At 41.0% G+C, this 21,239-nt stretch overlaps 1 protein-coding gene across 7 annotated transcripts in view; it reads left to right on the top strand.

Annotated features, from left to right (window-relative positions):
- Window positions 1-21,239, top strand: part of Magi2 (membrane associated guanylate kinase, WW and PDZ domain containing 2) — a 1,436,700-nt gene that overhangs the window by 1,320,767 nt on the left and 94,694 nt on the right. For all 7 annotated transcript variants that reach the window (XM_036180392.1, XM_036180388.1, XM_036180389.1 and 4 more), the window contains 2 exons: window positions 14,683-14,868; window positions 16,905-17,079. In XM_036180392.1, the coding sequence (XP_036036285.1) occupies window positions 14,683-14,868; window positions 16,905-17,079 (361 nt within the window). The remainder of the gene's footprint in view (window positions 1-14,682; window positions 14,869-16,904; window positions 17,080-21,239) is intronic.

A 21,239-nucleotide genomic window follows, 5' to 3' on the forward strand; every position in this document is an offset into this window, starting at 1 on the left:
ATCAAGGCAGCAACTAACGCGGAGCCCCTGAGGGAAAGCGGCTTACTGGCTTGCTTCCTCTGACTTGCTCAGCTTGCTTTCCTAACCCAGGCCCACTTGCCCGAGAGTGGCACCACTCACCGTGGGCTGGGCCCTTCCACATCAGTATTAATCAGTGCCCCAAAGACATACAAACAGGCTGATATGATGAAGGCAATTCCTCATTTGAGGCTCCCCCTGTTTTGGTGACTCTAGTTTTAACCAGCATACATATCTTTCCACATTGATTTATGTGCTTTCTGGCTTCATGTGGAGACTAGAACATGAGTGGGTTTAGTTCCTTCCATGTCCCAGAACCCACAGTTTGCCAGCTACCAGATGGAATAGCTCTATTATCTAGTAATTAAATGTACTAAGGCCTCTCCCAGCTACTGTGTAATAGTCTTACCTTGCTTCATCTTCACAGCAGTCCTATGAGGTAGAGACCGTTGCCCAAACAGCTCAGGTATCTCAAATCAGCTTCTACTTCAAATGTTTTCCTTTGTTCTTAAAGAGAAGTTCTTGTCTGTAAGCCGGTGGTGGTTAACTGCTCTGTGATTTCCTTCAATCACTGTGTCTTTCAACATGGCTTTAATACTTTTGTTATGCTGCTTATGTGAACGAGCCTTATGTTTTGTCTCTGCTCTTCCCTGACAGCTTTTAGTTCCTTAAGAGCAAGAAAGTGTGCGTCTCTTTGCATCTTTCACCGTCACTAGCAATGTGATTTTCAAGCATTCTCCTGTAACTGATGTCTATAGAATTAGATGGAATTCTCATAGAGTGAGTGTATTCTGCTCCAACCCATCTGGCACTGAAACTTAGCTACAGCATCATGACATTCTACTAATAGGTGAGGTGACAGAGGATCAACTACAGAGGGAACTCTGTGCAATTGATCCCCATCTATCAAGAGAAAGCACACTATAATACAGTACAATGGGAGCAAGGTCCCAGAGTGCAAATTCCCCATCTGCCTGGTTCTCTGCCTGGGTACCTGATTCAGTATGAGAGGACCGCTGTATGAGAGGTCTGGTCCTAAGTGTCTGAGTGGCAAAGCTCTAGTCCTCTAAAGAACTAGGTGGTCTTTGTGTGCTTTGAGACTCATCTTGGTCCGGCTGTCACTGTGTACCACCTTGGCAATCATTACATTAGCTGGGAGGACCATGGTGGCATGCCAAATCTCTTGGGAGAAAATAAAACTAGTACTTCAAATCACTTCCTCATGAGCAGCAAACCATTTCAGTTCCACGTGTGAAATCTAAATTACAGAGTTCTAATCCAGAGATTCAATCATCTTTTCAGTCCTGAATATAACTAGCCTTTTTCCAAAATGAAAACCTGGCTGCCTGGGTCTCCTCATTACATGATTGAGTGGCTGGACACTTTTCACATCAATGGAGTGCTCTGATATGTGAACGTTAAAGCATTTATTAGCTAAAGCAGAAACACTAATGAACACATTCTACTCTAGTAGGACTAACAAATGTAAAGATGCATTTTTAAAGAAAGTGGGTCTGCTGAAGATGCATCATCCTTCCTATTTATTCTTAAGAAGAGGAGCCTTGCAGCCTAGCAAAATACCTTTAAGTACTCTTGGAGCATTTTTTAAAATTCTGAGCTAGTTTTTCTTATTGTTTGAAAAGAGCTTATCAATCACAAGTTTTTCCCACTAGGGAATCATTTCCAGGAGGGTTTACGACTGTGTTCAAAGACTTCCCAGGAGCAGTGGAAGGCAGATGTCTTCTTACCTTGACCTATTCAGTGGTCTGGAAAGCCTGGAAATGGGTGGTGGTGACTGTTTCCTCTGGGCTTAAATCATCCAGCTCCTTGCTGTTCACAAGACAGTTCAAGGAGACTAGAGCTGAGAGCACCCACATCCTTCACATGCAAGATCACTCTCCAGTGGAAAATGCCTGTTACTCTCACATGCAATCAAAGCCTACACATCATTTCTACTGAAAATACATCCCCCCTTATTCTATGTAGGGACTTGTGTTGTATTATCTTCTCTGTAATTGTGGTTTACTTCCTTTTCCTAATGATACATTGCATAAAATATTTCAGGGAAGCATCACAATAAAGCTAGTTCCACATGTGGATTCATTTAAGAAGACATTGTTATTTTAGCACAGAACTGTTCAATGGTGCCATCTTTCAGCTGCAGCAAAGGTTCCCATTTAGATCTGCTAATATCTGGCATGGAGTTCTAAACTAGCAGCCAGCAACAGAATCTCCCATCCAGGAAATGTTCCCTCCTGCCTGCAGCACTAACCTATAGCCACTGGCCATGTATGGCTAGCATGTCAGGAGATAGAGCTTCAGTTGTCTTCAATGTTAATAAGCTTAAATGGCTGCCAGTTGCTGTGTTGGCTTGCCCCTCTCTTGCCCCTTAAGTAGCATTAAGTGTGGCCCTTACTTCTCTGCCTCTGCCTCCCCGCTTCCACTCCCCCCCTTAACACTCTTGATAGGCTCACATAAGGGTCATACTCCATTAGCAGCTCTCATTTGGCTCTTGGATCAATTCCGGGAATGAGGCCTTTCATGATCTCCCCCATCCCACCCCTGTCCCAGGGCTCACTGGTGTTGGTATCCAATGTGCCTGACTGTGCACAGATCTGTCTCTGTAAGTGATGGCACATGTGGCCCTGATATCTCACCTCCGTCCCACCGCCACCTGGGAGAGTCCCATGTGTCTTGCCAAACCCAGATTCTGTAGCATTTCCTCTCTGGTGACTCCCAGAGCCCTTTGGGCCTCTTGTTTACACAACACCAATTGTTGATTTCTCTCTCCATCTGCCCAAACCTTTGTTCCCCCTGCTATTTCACTTCTCCCTGTTTGTTAAGGTTTGATTTCAATCCAGTAAACTCTGTAATCCATAGTCCAAGCTTTAATGAGTAGGTTTAGTTTTACAGCTGTTGCCAAAATGAAGTCAGCCTTGCCCACCTGCCCAACTCTGAACCATTGATATTTTTTTCTGGACTATGTTTTTTTAAAGACTTAATAGTTTCTCATTCTATGGATATACCATAGTTTATCAGTCCTTAATTGAGGGACATTTGGTTTATTTTCTTTTTGGAATAATCACAGAGAAAGACGTTGTTGAGCATCTTTTAGTAAATCTCTGAAAATGGGTTTTGTATTTTAAGAAGAACATGTGAAGATAATTTCATTTGGTAAATACTGAGAGGTGGGACTGATGGATCATGGATGCGTATTCCAAAGTGGCTTGGATGGAGGTTCTAGATGCTTTCCATCTTTGAAATATATTTTCAGGTTTTTCTATTGTGTGTTCATTCTACGTGGACATATTAGCCATTCCAGGAGGCACATAGCAGGGTCTCACATTAATTTTAAATTATTCTTTTCCCCTAAAGACCAACACTTCTGAAGATTTTTCCTTTTTCTATAGATCTTGGGTAAAGTGTAATTTTGCTCTTAGTATCCTGCCTCTAGAGGATAATTGTCATTTTAGTGAATGCATTTGGGAACTCCTCAATCCCCTTACACTTCTCATTTTAGAGAAATGAAAATCATTTTGCAATAACAGTCTCATAAAATTATTGTGGAAACAGAGTGATGTGTACAGTATTGTTTAGTTAAAGTGAAAATGCATGGGGATGCACTACAGAAAATATAAGTGTTGGAGGAAAATGCCTAGGAGCAGAAACTGAAGTGAGTTAAAGGGTACGATGCTTAGAAAGAGGAATGTGATGAAGAGGACCCCATGTGATGTTCTCACTTGCCGACATAATTTATTTAACCACTCAGAGGTCATACTACAAGTTGTTCTCAAAGTTAATATATGATCACAATCCCTTGTCTCCCAAGCACTTTGCTTAGGGCTTTTTCATATTTTCCAGTCATGCAAAATTACATCATTTCAAGTTAAAGCATGCTGTACCCCGTTAGTGGAACTTTGGCTTTGGTGGGAGAAAAAAAAAAAAAAACCTGAAGAGCCAATAAATATTCATGTAATCTTGGGGATAACATATTGAAAAGGACAGCTGGCTCAGGAGGGATCATTTGCCTGGGTTAGTATCTGTTTCCATTTACATTAAGAAAATATTGCAAGAAGTTATTATCTGCCTTGGGGCTTAGGGGAATACAATGGAAGGCTGATATTGCACCTGATTGCTTTTGACATTTACTTATTGTAGCAGGGAAACTGTGTGAAGATAGCCAAGTGACTTTTTACAAAACACAGTTTCAGAGGCTATGAAGAAAGAGGGAGATGGCAGAGATGGAATGCATGGCATCTGTAAAAATGAGAAACAGGACTCCGGCAACACCTGCTTGTAGCCATCAGCCATCCCTGCTGGGCCAGCTGAGAAATTACTGAGAGAGGTACATTGATGGTGTGAGGTCTCTTGTGCTTTGAAAGGCTGGAGATATGGAGAAGAGAAAGTGTGGTTTTATTGAACATTTTAACCTCAAGCCCACATTGATGAAATGTAATTGTATGACATTTACTGAGTGCTTGGAAAGAAATCAGTTGTCTCTATTTCTATCTTTCAGTGCTACAGGAGACAACAGAATTGTTTTTAGTTTGAATGCATAATTATTTCACATTTTTATTTCAAATGAATCCCAAAAATCTCTAATTGGGACCCCCAAAATACAAATTGCCGCAATTGCTTTAAGTTATAAAAGATTTTCCATTTGCTGATTGATGACAGCAAAATGTAAATATGTTCATCACCTCTTGTTTCTTAGACCCCAATGTACTGGAGTAAAGGGGTGAGGGGAAAGGGAGCTGCCATGAGTGGGCAGAGCAGGAGTGGGTGAGATATTGTAAAGGTTAAAAAAAAAAGTAGCAACTTACTTTGCAAGTCAGAAGAGAACAGAAGCAGATGGAGGGAGCATATATACCCATTCTTTGTCTTTAGGAATTCAGAGAGACGCAGAACTGTAAAACCCCAGGACAAAATGCAACACAACCACCATGACCACTAGGCATGAGTTTTTTCATAAAAATATCAGCATGGTTGGTGAAGTGGCTCAGAATGGTGAAGAATCAGCATGGAGAAGGCATTTGCAGCCAAGTTTGATGACCTGAGACCCACATAGCAGAAGAACAGAACTAACTCCAGCCATTTGGCCTTTGACTACACACAGCATCCTGTGATAAATAAATAGAATAGAGACCATACTCATCTGTTGTGTAGTGTCACAATAGAACACCACACACTGGGTCTTTTTAATAAACAGATAAGTTTTAGAATTTCTAGAGTCCCAGTGATTCCAACTGTCTAAACTAGCATTATAATTAACACAAAAAGCAGAATAATACACACACACGCACACGCACACGCACACATATGTATGGTTAAAGAAAGAATTCTTAGATACTGAAATTATCATGACTAAATTAAAATTTTTAGTATAAGCATTGGAAGATAAAACCCAAATGAATTCTCATATAAAACATAACAGAAAAGTAACAGGATGTATGAGAGAAATGTTGAAGAATTGCAGACAAATTCAGAAGGCCTGTATCTAATCAAGAGTTCTGGGAAAAGAGACCAGAGAAACCTGGGAATTAGGGAAGACAGTGAGTGTTCCCGAGTTCCTAATGGTATCCCACGTCCTCAAGTGCACTACAACAGATTTCAGAACAAACAAGGTACAGGGACAGTGGTTATTAAGCATCTTCCCATGCCCCCAAAGGAAGACAAGTGCATTATATTTAAGGAACAAAAAACTCAAATGAGGTTCAGTACAGTCATTTCTCAGTATCCATGGTGACTGTTTCCAGATACCTGTGCTATCCAACCCCACAGATACTCGAGGCATTTATGTTAAAAGGGATGGCCTCCATACATTTTCCCACATGCTTCAAATCATGTCTTGATTACTTATAATTCATAAATCAATGAATGCTGAAGTTATATAAAAGCTGTGATTTAATTTAGAATAAGACAAAACACATAATGATAAGAACAAATCAGCATATGTTCAGTGCACACACAGCCTTTATTTTTCAAAGCTTTGATCCACGGTTGGTTGAATGCATGCATACAGAACCCAGATAGGACAGACTAACTATAGCAACACTGGAGGCCAAATTAGAGAGAGGCCTGAAAATTTCTGAGGAAAACTGTCTTTTAGTCTAGAACTAATGTAGTTTTCTAAGATATGACTCTTTCGAATATAATAAGGACATTTTCCAACATTAATTGAAGAAATCACTTTTCTCTCATGCATGGTTCCTTAGAACACTGTAGTAGAATTTGCTCTAGAATTTGCTAGTACTAGGGCTCCATGCTCATGACCTCATCCATCATAATTACCTAGCGAAGCCCTACTCCACACACCATTAAACAGGTGAATTTGGGAGCTGCGTCTCCTACCCAGGAACTTAAGGGGATACATGTAAACTATAGCAATACTACACTTTATACATAGGTTATGATTGTGTCATTGTGCTGTTATTGTTGAGGATACAATAACTTGCATTTCTGCTTTGTTAGAAAGATGTTCTTTTTCTTTCCTTTCTTTCTTTCCTTTTTTTTTTTTTTTTTTTTATGTTTTGAGAGAGGTTTCTCTGTGTAGCCCTGGCTGTCCCGGAACTTACTCTGTAGACCAGGCTGGCCTCAAATTCAGAGAAATCTGTCTACCTTCTGAGTGTGATTGAATGTGTGTGCTACCACTGCCCAGCAAAAAAGGAAATTCTTTTTTTCCTCTTTTTTATTTTTTTAATTAAGGAATTTTTAAAATTCATTTTACATACCCACCATAGATCTCCTACTTCTACACCTCTAACCTCTCCCCTAACCCATCCCCCATTCCCTCTTCCAACAAAGGTATGGCCTCCCATGGGGAGTCAGCAGAGTCTGGTACATTCAGTAGAGGCAGATCCAAGCCCCTCCCCATGCATCAAGACTGTGCAAGGTGTCTCACCATAGGTAGTAGGCTCCAAAGAGCTAGCTCATGCACCAGGAATGCATCCTGATCCTACCGCCAGGGGGCCCCTTAAGCAGATCAAGCTACATAACTGTCTCCCTGTGCAGAGTGCCTAATCTGGTCCCATGGAAGCTCCACAGCTGTTGGTCTAAATTTCATGAGTTCTCACTAGTTTGGTTTGTTTGTCTCTATAGGTTTCCTTATCATGATCTTGATGCCCCTTGCTCATAGAATCCCTCTTCCTTCTCTTTGACTGGACTCCTGGAGCTTGGCCTGGTGCTTGGCTGTGGATCTCTGAAGAAATTCTTAATATCAAAAATTGTCTATATTTTCCATCATTACCATATGAACTTACGACTTGGTTAGCAAGTCTTGCTAAAAGTTATAGCTTTAGTCACTGAAACTACTTGAACTGAACAACACAGAAAGACAACTTCTATCCCTAGACTTGAAAGACAAGATTGTCAGTTTTTTTCTATGACTTTAAGTAAAAGTGTAAAAATTATGATTAAAATTGATATTTGGATCAGTAGCACCAAACTTTCTATTGCCACCTTTAGACCAAAACAATTGTAAAAGGATGTCCCAGCTACCTAGGAATTAGTGAAGTAATTTCTATGGATATTCAGAGAAACAGTGAATATATCTGTAGAAGAAAAAGTACCTGACTTTCTATTCTCTGTGTCTGGTTACCCATGCCTCATCTTCAAGTCTGTAGGTTGGTAAGGCATGGGTGTCATATCTAGAGCTGTATGCATGCCACACATATACTCTACCACTGAATTCTACCCCTAAACCCAAGAATATACTTATCAGAAACTAATTTAACCACATTTTCTGTTAATATTCATCAGAATGATAAATGCAACCATAAAAGCTTTTGCTCTTTTCCTCACACTCACTTTTCTGGTGATTTTTCTTGGTTCCTGTACCATATTTTCAATTCTATATTCCATTGCAGAGGGTAAAAATAGTGATGTTGCAAAAAAGAAATATACTATGGACATAGCCATAGAAGATCAATTATACAATTAGCAGAGCCCAATACAACATGAAAATGTAGAATCCTTGCTAAAAACTTACTGAGTATCCAGATGATAACAGCAGACCTTTAAACCAACCACCAAGCTCTCTGAGTGTGGGGACCTGGGTGAAGACACAGGTCCCACAGTCATGGAATCAACTGTCTATAACCCCATCAGATCTTTCCAAACACCCACACCATTTCAAACCAGTTTTATGCCCTAAGCTAGAACAGCCATGCCATAGTTTCTTACCATTTCTAATGCAATGACATCTCTTTCTATTACCAATTTATTTTCAATACTTAGCTGAAAAAACTCTTTTAATTGATGAAAATAAATGTATTAATGGTAACATATGCCTAAGGAATGTTTCTCTCTAGCCATATAATTAATATTTTCTATAGGAAATTTTACCCTTGGAAGCATGGGTTCTGTTGGAGTCCCACATTGCCAGTGATGGGCATTCTTCCCATTCTTCTGTATGACCATTTACCCATGACCAAGTCCAGGGTAAATAAACTATTCAGCCACAACAGAATGAATTATGGGTGCTGGAAATAATGCAGTACTTAAAACGCCAGCTGTTCCATTTGGGATTATGCAAACTGGTTGGCTATGAATTTCAGGGAAGATGTTTTCATTTTTAGAAAGCTGAATTTCACAGACTTCTAGAAGAAAACAGGTCACAAGGGAACATTTTTCTTAATTTTAGCATTAACAATGTTTTAATTTAAAAAAAAAATACTTTCCCCTTTTTTTCAATCCCCTTCTGACCAAGAAAAGAACTCTTTCAAAGGACATTGACCACACTTCAGGAGAGGACAGCTGGATGAGTTCATCATAAGAGAATATTCTATTCCGGGGCTTCTAGAAAGAAGAAATGGGACATGGGGAAGGGGAACACTGGGCTCAAGTTTCTGGAGACAGGAAAATCCATCAGGAGTCTTCACATGCTCAGCCTCCATTATCTAAGGCATCTCAGACAGGGGAGCAGAGCACCTCTCCCTGCTCCCTCATCCTGGAATTAATGGGCTCCTGCCTTTTGCCACAAGGAGCTTTTCTCCAGAGGGTCTTCCACTTACCGTGAGACACTTGGGCTACCTCTTCCCCAGGGCAACCTGTATTTTTTTCACTGTTCTGAGTCCACACTTGGACCTAGTACTTCACCCCTCTTTCCCCTTACTGCATTCCACCTTCATAATGAGTTTTCTATGTATTAATTGTTTTAAATATTTTTATGTTTTTTTATGGTCTCCCCAACATGACTGAATTTCTTGAGGGCAAATCCAGGTGTTGTTATGTTTTCTTCCCCACAGAGCCTAGCATTGTACCTGTTACTTGGAAAATGCTATGTGTTGGTTGATTAAGCTATCCTCCTGCCCCAACCTACAATTTCAAAGCCATACAATAAGTAAGTTTCACAGCTTAGTGAAGGAAAAATGAAATGGATAATCCAATATTTAAAGAAAATCATGTCAGGCCATGGATTCCTTGGCTTCTTCAGGCTAAGTTTAACCTTTGCTAATTAGTAGAATTGTGAAGTAATGTCAGCTTTTGCTATTGATTGCCTTTGAAGTATTTATGTTTGTTACACTCATTTTAGAACCATCTCCCCTCTTGTAAATATGACATGATTGATGCAAAATCCACTTCTGCTGTTGAACGCTGTCCTCCATATATAAGGCCACTTTGTGGGACTTGCTAACAAGGAGATAATTAAATGTAAACACCAGTGGCAAGCTTCCCTTTCTCTGGGGTGAAACACACCTTAGCAGTGTGTAATGAAAATACTGAAATAATGACAAAGGGGAAGGGTCTAATAGTCTCTTCTCCCAGGATTCCAGCCAAGGAAGAAAAATAGCTGAGCGTGGTGGTGCACGCCTATAATCCCAGCACTCTGCAAGCGAAACGAGGAGGAGGAGGGGCATGTGAGGTCAGCCTGGGATGCAGACTCAAGCCAACGGGGGAAGCACAGCAAGACAAGACCCTGTCTCAAACAAATGAATAAACAAATACATTTTAATTATACAAAACCAATAAACAGGCAAGTTCTACAAGGTGGTCGCAATACCATCTACTTGGAAGCTGACCTAAGGCAGCCCTCAGCTGATTCATCAGCTGACTCAGTCCACTTCCATGAAGGATCTGTGAAAGCCTGAGTTGGCTATACAGAGATCTAGTAAGGAGCCCACACAAAGAAAAAGGACAGCATTATCTCCTGCAGTGATGCTGCTGGATACACCAGGATCTTGGCCTTTAGAACTCACTATGGAGAGAACCTAGGCCAAGAGACTTTTTTCTGAATATTTCTAAGAAAAATGTGGTATGCTGGGCAATGGCAAAACAGGTGACTCATCTCTGGGAAAGTACAAATTGTATTGCAAAGAAATTCAATTAATTAACTGAATAATTAAGCAGGAAAGGTGCATTTCTTTCTCTATAATGTGGGATTTTCAATTAAAATTCATATCTAGTGACGTATCATTTCATTCCCAAATGCACATCCAAAGCCAAATGATGCACTGTGACTTCCCCCAATATCTGTGCATCCTAAGCACACCATGGCAGGAAGGCTGATCCAAATCTTGATTCATGTTGCCTCTGACAGATGATGTCTGCAAGGCATGCATCTAAACAGACTGCACTCCAGCGGCTACCTTAGTCATCAGTTCTCAGAGAATTAATGAGTACCATTCATCCCAATAGTAGAAACCTAGGTCAAGGCCTCTTCCTTGCTCTGTAATTCCATTAGTACCACACAGAAGACAGAGGCGGGGGGGGGGGGGGTGGTCTTCAGACCTTATCTCTGAGAAATGAGAAATGTTTTGTTCCCAGAGAGGATCCTCTTTGGAAGCACCCTTGTCAAAGATTTGTTGTACATCAGAATATACTTGCATTTGTAGCAGAAATGCAAATAAGGAAAAAGTGAGGCTGCTTCAGCTGCCAAGAGTCTCCAGTGCTGGTTGTAGTCAAGCAAACGCCACAGAACCTTACTGGGGGCTTCCAATAACTGAGCACACATTGAAGTGTTCATTTTGGGGTGTGTAAAGCATTCTGTCATTCTGGGTGGCTAACATAGAATTTGCTTCCATTTTAGTTTTTTTTTCTTTCAATGTTATTCTAACTACTGAAAGCAAGTTAAAATGCCATGTTCATCTTGAGACATCAGGCAGGATGCTTTCAACACTCAGACAAGTCATTTCCCTGAAATCTGTCAGAAATGAACCACACCAAGGTTTGATGGCACAGGCAAGGATTCTGGGGCTGGGTTGACCCTAGCATGTTTATTTAACAGAAAACTGTGATTGATTACTAGTCTGGAAGGATTTGAAAAAGAGCTTCGAATGGCACTTGGAAATGAATAATACCTTGGGTTGTTTGTTTTTGTTTTTGTTGAGTACACAAAATTGTGTGGAGGAGACTGTATTTGAAAGCTTTGGGAATTTATGCCCAGTAAAGTCCAGATGACACAGTGCAGTGGAGGAGAGGACAGAGTAAGTCAAAGCAGAAAACCAGCCATCCAAGCACCATTTGTCAGTGTTTGCAGTATATTTTTAAATTTCATTTCAATGTCAGTGTTTCTCAGACACGCCCCCCAAATTTCTTCAAGCAAAGAAATGGCAGAGTGATGTGAAGTCCTAACTAAACAGCATCTGAGGGATATCCAATTTTCCTTTCTCTCTTTTCCTCCTGCCTCAAAGCAAAGCATCCCACCATCAAAGCATCCTCAGTGCCTGGCTTCCACCATCCCCTGCATCTGCACACATGCACTGTTTGTGAATCCTGGCTTAGAGGCAGGGTACAGTCCCAAATAAAAGCACCAGGCTGACGCTCAAAGCCAGTTGTAGCTGAGAGACTGGACATCAGGAAAAGGCAAGAGGTAGAGTGGTGGGTTCACAAGAGCTCTGACGACTCTGGGTCACTGGGGCTCTGAGCCCTGTTTGCCCTTTGTGACCTTGAACAAATTACTAACTGACATCTGCTTTCTATCCATTTCTTCCACAGCACAATCATCATGATATCAGTTACTTTTAAAGGCTACATTTGTGCATTTTAATATAAATGCAACTACATCTATAAGTAACTTGTTTATTAAATATTAAATTTTATTGTTCATGTTATTTAAATAAATGTTAAATAGTAATTAAATTTAAATGTTAAGTAAATAGGTATCATTTAACAAAGTGCTTGTCTCATGTTAGTAAATACTCAAAAGAAGTAGAAAGAATTGTTACTAGCCTTCAATAAATCCAAAAGTAGATCCATGATATGTTGATTTCCCTTGCATAATAAACTATTAGCTCCAAGCTGGTGTTTTCAACAAATATGTGCAATGATTTTGATGAGAAATTAGAGAAAGGCAGATGTGCCTCATCCAGTGTCAATTTAATCCCTGAAACACATCCCTTTTTTCTTAAATGAAGTTGTTTCCCATGTGATGCTTGAAGGATGGTACTCTTCACGTCCCCTTAGGTTTCATGTTTATAAGTTATCCCATACAGAAAAAAGCCAAGTTGGCATGCACGTGCACGCACACATGCACACACACACACACACACACACACACACACACACACACACACACACAAAATTATGTAAGAAAATTATTTGAAAGGAAATAGTAATAAAAAGGATAGTTAATACTTCAAGATTATTTCTTAAGATTCAGGTATGGTTATACTGGCCACCTGGGTCATCTAATTCTAAAAACTACTGTGAGATTGGTAACATTATTATCCCAAGAATAGTTGGAAAAGGTTAAGAGATCTTAGCCAACTTCCCAAAGATCACAGGATAGATGACAGTGTCCACATTTATGGGCAGGAAAGCCAAACTATTTATAGATCATTCCAAGAACTATTGAGCATGGAAAGGAGAAAGCAGAGCAGCCAAACAACCTCTCCCCGAATTATACTTGAAGACCAAACGCCTTCCAATATCTACCTTTTTAAAAAAAAACATTTATTCCTTTTAGTATGTGTATGTGTGCCTATGTGTATGGTGTGTGTGTGTGTGTATGTGTGTGTGTGTGTGTGTGTGTGTGTGTGTGTGTGTGTGTGTGTGTGTGTGTGTGTGTGTACAAGTTCAGGAGTACCACAGTGTACCTTGGAGATCTGAGGACAACTCCGCAGAGTCAGATAGATCTCTCTTGCTGCCTTGTGAGATCTGGAGATTAAACTCCAGTCATCAGTCGGGGCAAGGACCTCTACCTGATGAGCCACCACACTGATCCCTACATTATTAGCTTTTGAGTCACTAATTGTTCTTATTACATTTCTACCGAGAAATACAGTCTATTGCTCTAAGATGGCCACTAGTAAACTCTAAACAGCACTCTCTGAATTAAACACATTAGTGCTTATGGTAAACAAAAATGAGCTGGGGCTCAATCAAAATGAGTTTCACTTCAGGGACACAAACATGGCTAATATTTTTCTATGCTATCTACAACCTTTCACAGTAGAATAGTGAGCAAAGTCCTAGCTCATTAACTCACTCATTGTCCTTTCTCTCTCTCCATGGTTATTAGTTGATAATCCACCCTTCACTGTAACACATGTGCCAATTGAGAGCTCAAGGTGTGGACATCCTTAGAGAATCTGAACAATGGGATGTGTCTACCTCTGTTTCTGCAAACTAGCTCAGTACCTGATCCATCAGCAGGTTTTTAGATTACAAGTTCTTTGAAGGGACACATGAGACACTGTGCACTATTTAGATCTGAGCCCAAACACAGCAACCTTGGTATGTAGTTCATCATTTATACTAAATGTCAGTCATCCTGCTAGAAAAATATGCATCCCCATGTAGCTGGCTCTTCTCAAACATATAAATTAAAGATTAAAGTAAAATGTGTTCATTGTTTTAATGAATTACATAAAAGTTATACCAACTCTAAAACTTTTACAATATTTTAATACCTCAACAGTTGGAGTATATCTTATGGTCAATGAGTATCATTATTTAAGGGGCAGGTTTCTATTTTTTTTCTTTCTTACGACCCTTAATATTATATCTTTGCCACTAATGGCATCTTGGATTCATGAAATCCATTGGACACTTGACATTGGTGTATTCTCAGGGCCACCTTGTGAAGTGGAAAGGAAAGGATGATAGAAAACTTGCTGCTCTTAAACTAAATCTTATCAGACTAGAGTTAAGTTCTGTGGCTTGGCCAGGTAGCTGCTCCCTGGATTAGTGAATATTTAAGGATTTCCCCTCTTTCCTCCTGTCAGTAAGATGGAGATACATAATAAGTTCCTGTCACTTATTGTACCTTCCTGAGGCTGTACCACTATCTTTCAAGTTTGAGCTTTTTGCACACTCTTCTACACCTGTGGTTCTCAAACATTGGTATGTACTGGACTCTCCCGAGAAGCTGCTTAGAAATCCATAGTTCATGTTTCCTGACTAGACATTCAGATTCTGATTTTTGGGAGGGCTCAGATAGCTTATATTTGAGCCTCAGATGAGTTTGATACACCTTAAAATTTGAGAACCTCTGCTCTTTGGGCTTAGAATTGGCCTGTCATTGCAAAGGATTTGAATTGAGGAACTTTGTTCTCAGTAGTATGCATAGAACCACATTTATTAGAAATGGTTGTTATGTGAAAAGACAAAAACATTGGCAAAGGAAAGAATTCTGGCATTGCACTGCTTGTCTCAGGCAGGACTGGAAGATAGAATATATGCTGGTGATGTCCCTGATACCTATTTCTGTTGGGGTTTTTTTAGCTGTGCCCCATAAAATCGGACGCATCATTGATGGGAGTCCTGCAGATCGCTGTGCAAAACTTAAAGTGGGAGACCGGATCTTAGCCGTCAACGGCCAGTCCATCATCAACATGCCTCACGCTGACATCGTGAAGCTCATCAAGGATGCGGGTCTTAGTGTCACCCTTCGTATCATTCCTCAGGAGGGTGAGTGCCTGAGGTGGCCTTATAGAGAGACAGTCAGACCATAGGCAGATTCACCAGGGTTCTTCAGCCTACCCACCAGCACCTGGAGTCCACCAGATGACATCAGGTGCTGTCTGAGTGTCAGAGGTTGACAACCATTTCCATTTCGTCCTAAACTCACACTCACCAGCTTCATTAGAAATGAACTAACTGTACTGCAGGCTCAGTAGCAGGAATCCCAAGACACAGGGCTATTAGAGTCCTCCCTGGGGTCTCAGGCATGCTAGTTTTATGGAGATTTAAAGCCAGCACTCACTCAACCCAGCAGGTAGCAGTACAAATCTGAAAGAAAAAAAAAGCAGAGAGGAGATGCTTGCTCATGTTAATAATTAATCTCTAGAAAAGTCTTCAAAGTCAGATTGATTTTGAAACGCCTAGGGAAGATTTGGTTTTGCAGTCCAAAGAGAGCTTATTTAACTAATGTTACATCTGATAAGAATGTAACATTCACACCTAGCCTTTCAAATTTCTCTGTACAAGCTCCCCAACCCTAACACCCAAAGGTTTCAGAACAGTAAACAACCCACACTCACAACTGAGGCCTATCTACATTCTTTTATGATTTCCATGCACAGCAGGCTGATTGCTCCGTTGTAGCTTCTGACTCATCAATGGAACTGAAGAGGTTCATTGTTGGAACTCACTGATGAGTAGCCATGGGTCCCCTCCAGGGGCTCTTGGGCTTACTTTGCTTTCTTTATTTGACTCAGCCCCCTCTAGCCCATTCCACTTCAAGACTGTCTGATACATGGACATGAAATGGCTGAGTAGCCAGTCACCTGACTTTAATTATGAAACAGAAGCTCCTAACTAGGGAGATTTGGGACCCTTAGGGAATATCTGGTACTGTCTAGAGACAATTTTGACTGTCATGATTGGGGTGGGGATATGACTGTCATCTAGTGAATAGAGGTCAGAGATGCATCTAACCATCCTATAATGCTCAGGACAATGCCCCACAGTAAAGAATTATCTGACCCAAATGTGAAGAGTATAAAATGTATCCCTAAAGAAACAGAGATGATATTAAGACATTTGGACTATAATAGGAGACAGAAAAGTGGTTTATATAAAAATGTAAATAGGCTACCTCCCTTTGTTACCTAACTACAAAAATAGACAGACAGACAGGTACGAGGATAAGGGCCGCACCAGTCTGTATAAGACAGTCAATGGAAATGAAGTATAAGCAGGACTGTCTCCTACAGACTGGGCATGCTTCTTTGCCCTCCCAGTCTGAAGTGTTTGTCCTGCCTTTACTCTAACATTCAAGGTCATATCCACTGACACTTTATGTTGTTAAGGTAAGAAAAAAACCAGGAAGCAGATTTTGAATAGGCTCATGAATCTATGTTTGGAATTCTTTACTCTTCCTGTAGAACTGTAGGCACTAAGTATGACTGGTGAGGGGCCAGAGAAGAGGTTGTAACAGAGTCTCAGTTTCCACAGCTAGCCTCCTGTCCACATGTTGGAAGCCTTGGGCTGAGTGTGGTGACACACACCCCACCACTCAGCTCCTTGGCAGGTGGAGTAAAGACCACCTTTTCAGCATCAGCAGGGGTACAGAGTGAGGCTGTATCTAAAGCAAAAGGAAAGAGATTTCTTAAAGCCAAAAGGTGCTGGGTAGAACAATTTCTCTCAGCAACATTTGAATATTTATAGACATCAGAATACTTTATGCTTGTTCCTTTGAGTAATTTACTCACAGTTTTAGTACGTTGTTTCTACTTTAGTTTGTTTGCTTCTGTGACCTTTCTTCCCATAAAATGACAAGACTTTTCATAACTTTACTCAGTAATGATTGTGATTAATGAAAGAATACTCCTTCCAGAAATGGTGAACCTTGGTAAGTTTAACCTGCTAGCAAAAGGCCCAGCAGAAACTGGAATGACCAAGGCCTGGAATCACACAAGGAGGGATGAGTTCCAACCTCTGTTTACTTCTTACTCCTGATCAGATGCCAACCTGACCACATCTGTTGCCTTGGTTCCCATCAGAGCTCAACAGCCCAGCATCGGCACCCAGCTCGGAGAAACAAAGTCCCATGGCTCAGCAGCACAGCCCTCTGGCCCAGCAGAGCCCTCTGGCCCAACAGAGCCCAGCCACCCCCAACAGTCCTGTTGCCCAACCAGCTCCTCCTCAACCTCTTCAGCTCCAAGGACATGAAAACAGGTAATGTTTCCTCTGACTTTTCTGACTCTGAGAGGTGATAAGAGAAAGTATGGGGACAGTTCAGGACACAGCAGTGAGAGGGACTGTCATACAGCTGAACTTACTGTGTGTGCTTTTATATGGTTTCAGGGGGAGGAGATTAATATATTGTTTCATTAGTAAATAAAACTCAACATCTGCCCTGTGCAGTAGAGATGCTCTTCTGCAGGAATGCTGAGCCATCACAGATTAGTTTCTGTTAACTAGCTAAGAGCATTAAGGAGCTTCTAGAATGAGAACACAGGTGAAGGGTCCTCTGGCAGGAGAGAGACCCAAACATGAAGGACGGAAGCAAGACCAGGGTTGTTGTAAATAGGGTATGGGAGAGCTAGACATGAGTCAATGAGGGTGAAGCCAACCCCAAAGGCTCTGGTAAGCATACTGAAAGTCCTCATGTTTGTCCTAATAGAGTGGGCAGTTTCTATAGGTTTCAGGCTAGCAAGGCGGCTTCTCTGGATTCTCTTTGCTGAAACTTTCACTTGTCCCTCTGCAGAGCAGACTGATGGCTGGCAGGGTAAAACAGATTAAGAGTGGAAAGATGGCTGCAGAAAAGCATTCAGCCATAAACATGGTACTTTGAAGCTCAATGGCAGTGTGGAGGAGAGGGGAAGCAGAAAACTCCTAACCAATCACAACTGTCCACACTTTCCACTAATGAGTAAGAACTTTACACTGTCCTCTCTACAGTCTAACGAGGCATCCATTCCGTACATGGGGCCTCCTGAACTAATAATGAGACTAGAAGACATGAATGTCCTATGAAAATGTCTTATTGTGAGTTGTGTGTAACAGAGCGCCCAGCTTGGGTTGAGCCATTTAAGAAATAAGGAAGGATAGTTTCCCATATGTTTTTCTTCCTCCAACAGGAGAAAAGCAGAACATAATTGAATGCAAATGCCTCCTTAGCCTTATGATTCTAGAAGAAGAGGGCTGGAGGGTCCCAACTCCTTCTAGCTTATAACTAGGTCTTCCCTCTCCCTGACATGGAAGCAATGGTCTGCAAATACTTCTCCCATGACCACAAAATAAAGTATTTCCAGATGTGAAGTTAGCATATTCACACAATTCAAATGTTTACAAAGCACCATCATATTTACTTCAGTCATGTGAACAACCTGAGAAGCGGCTGCTCCAGTCTCAGAGCTTTTTACAGGCCTGTGCCTGAGTTCCCTAGCTTACATTTTTATTGTTACCAGTGATTCATTTATGTTTGAACAAAAAGATTCAATGATTTTGCAGATATCAGAAACGTGTTCATGGTCTCCTCCAAAAATGGCCGTGGTGTCAGGCAGCATCTCTAACCTGTTTCTAGATTAGGCTAGAGATGCTGCCAAGTTAGTTCACATAGTTCTTCTGTACAAGACATGACCACCTACATGTCAGAGTGAGCCATTTCCTATGCAAGAATGGGAAAAACTACAATGGCAATCTTCTTAAATATTCCTATTTTGCAAATTAGAATAAGTGATATTGATTTCCAAGAGCATTGGAAAATGTATGCAATCTCATTTACTCACAGACTAACTTCCTATGCTACCCTATGCACTCAGGAATCACAAAATAATTCTAAAGTGATCATGAGTAAAAGCAAAAAGGGTCTCTTTAAAAAGAAGAGAACTATTGTGGAATATATTCCAAAACTAAGTGTAAAGAACCAAGTTCGCCAACAAGGGTAATTGATGTTTGCCATTTAACATGACAAGGCCTGTGGAAGAACATTGGAAAATGTATTCGTTCACCCACCCCCGGAACCCTAGATACTCAAGGCTGGACATGATTCTTTTTCTTCTTCTTCTTTTTTTAAATTTTATGTGCCCTGGTGTTTGGCCTGAATGTGTGTCTGTGAGAGGGCATCAGATCCCCTGGGACTACAGTTACAGGCAATTGAGAGCTGCCGTGTGGGTGCTGGGAATTGAACCAAGGTCTTCTGGGAGAACAGCCAGTGCTCTTAACCACTAAGCCATCTCTCCAGCCCTGAAATGTTTTTTTTTTTTTTAAGATTTATTATTCATATATTTTATGTATATAAATACTTTGACTTCATGTACATCTGCACACCAAAAGATGGTGTCAAACAGTTGTGAGCTGCCATGTGGGTTCTGGGAATTGAACTCAGGACCCTTGGAAAAGCAACCAGTGCTCTTAACCATGGAGCCATCACTCCAGTCCTGAAAGGATTCTTTTTTTAAGTTTAGTTAAAATTAAAATATATCATTTCTTCCTTTCCTCTTTCCTGCCTCTCCCATCTCCAGCTCCCCCCACCCCTCCAATTCTGGGCCTCCTCCTCTTTAACCATTACTGTTACACACACATACAAAGAAATCATGCATAAACAGAGCCTGCTGAGGCCCTTTGGTGTTGCCTGCATGTGTGAGCTGCTGGGGCTGACCACTCAGCATGGCATAGCCAATCAGGAAACCCGTCTCTGGGGAAGACTTCTCCCTCTATCTGACACTGTTAACTGCCTGTAATTCTTGAAATCTCACATGTTCCCAACCCTAGAAATGATTCCTAAAAGCTGCAGAATTTCTCCTGGGCAGCATTTCCTAGTCTTGGAACTTTATCACACCATAAAAGCTTACCAGAATTTATCTTTGCCATCTGTCTTTACCATCTCTCTAAAGTATCTTTAGTGATGGAATTAACAGATATAAGTTATGTTGGTGACCTTCTTTTATATGTAAAATAACCCTTAATAGCCTCTGTGTGTGTGTGTGTGTGTGTGTGTGTGTGTGTGTGTGTATGTACACTAGTGCATTTTCTCTATAAGGTCCCTGTGTGTGTGTGTGTGTGTGTGTGTGTGTGTGTGTGTGTGTGCGCGCGTGTCCAAACATGTGCAGAGGGCAGAAGTTCGTTGGGAATCTTCTCAACTGGTTCTTCATCTCTCTGAACCTGGAGCTCACTAGTTGGTTAGATTGTCTGGCCAGCAAGGCCCACAGATCCTCCTGTTTCTACCTCCCAAGTGGCTTTTATACAGCTGCTGGAGATTCAAACTCAGGTCCTCATGTTTATGTAGCAAGTGCTTTCCCAACTTGACCCATCTTCCTAGCCTGGAGCCTGACCTGTTTTGTTTTTTTTTTAATTTTTAATAATCTAATTTTATGATTTCCATAGAGTGAAATGTTTCACACATTCAGCCCAACCTAATTTTTGCTCTAGCCAGTGTGTCACCCACTTAAAAGTTAGCAAATTCATATAAAGTTAAGTACATTTTCCTTGTTGAAGAGCTCTTCAGTGTGAGGCTACCTGGAATTCCTGACACATGGCCATGGAGTAGAGGGGTCTGACTGTGACCCAGATGATAGTGAGCTGCACTCTTCCTCCTTCTAGTCATTTGCCTGATCTGTGGGGAGATTCTTACATCCACCGCTTTTACTGTAACTGGTGGCACATCTGGTTGGAAACAGAGCACAAAATGGATATTTCATTCCAATAACACAGAGATCATAAAAATAAAGTGGCTATGCATAGTTTAAAACAGGCTGACATCCAAACCACTAAGCTAGCGATCCTGAGAAGAGAACCACCACACACTGGCAAATGTCACCCAGTTCGATTCCTTTTTTTTAATGCATGCTTTTGCAAAGTTAAGCATCTTATTCAAATTGTATTTTAAATAATTCTGTTCACAGTTTGTACCTCAGTAGGTGAATGGACCAGTGAGGAGGAAAGCAAAGCTTGAGTTATGCAAGTCACAGAAAGATGTCCTTCCTCTCTGCAGGGTGATTGAAACCACTTAGTAACCCCTTCCAAGAAGCCCAAGTGAACAAACACATCCATTGTTCAGCACTTCCTGTGTTCTGCCCAAGTGCTGGGTCATAGTAGTGATAACTGCTCAGGCTGACTTTTTTGTTTTGATATTTGCTAGTAAGCAGAATCAGTCAGACCACAAGCGAGTAAAGATGCCATCTTCTATGTAAAATTCTACGCACATTGAGCCTTTTTGTGTGCTGAATGTTCCCTTAATCCCACCAGATATGGTATCACACACCTGCAGTCCTAACTCTCAGGAGCCTGATGGAGGCAAATTCAAGACCAGCCAGAGCTACATAGTTAGGCCTTGTCTAGGAAAAAAAGAAAAGAAAGTATTTTGCTAATTCTTTAGAATATTGTTTTAATAT

Source organism: Onychomys torridus, chromosome 3, assembly GCF_903995425.1.
Source record: "Onychomys torridus chromosome 3, mOncTor1.1, whole genome shotgun sequence".
Taxonomy (NCBI): Eukaryota; Metazoa; Chordata; class Mammalia; order Rodentia; family Cricetidae; genus Onychomys; species Onychomys torridus.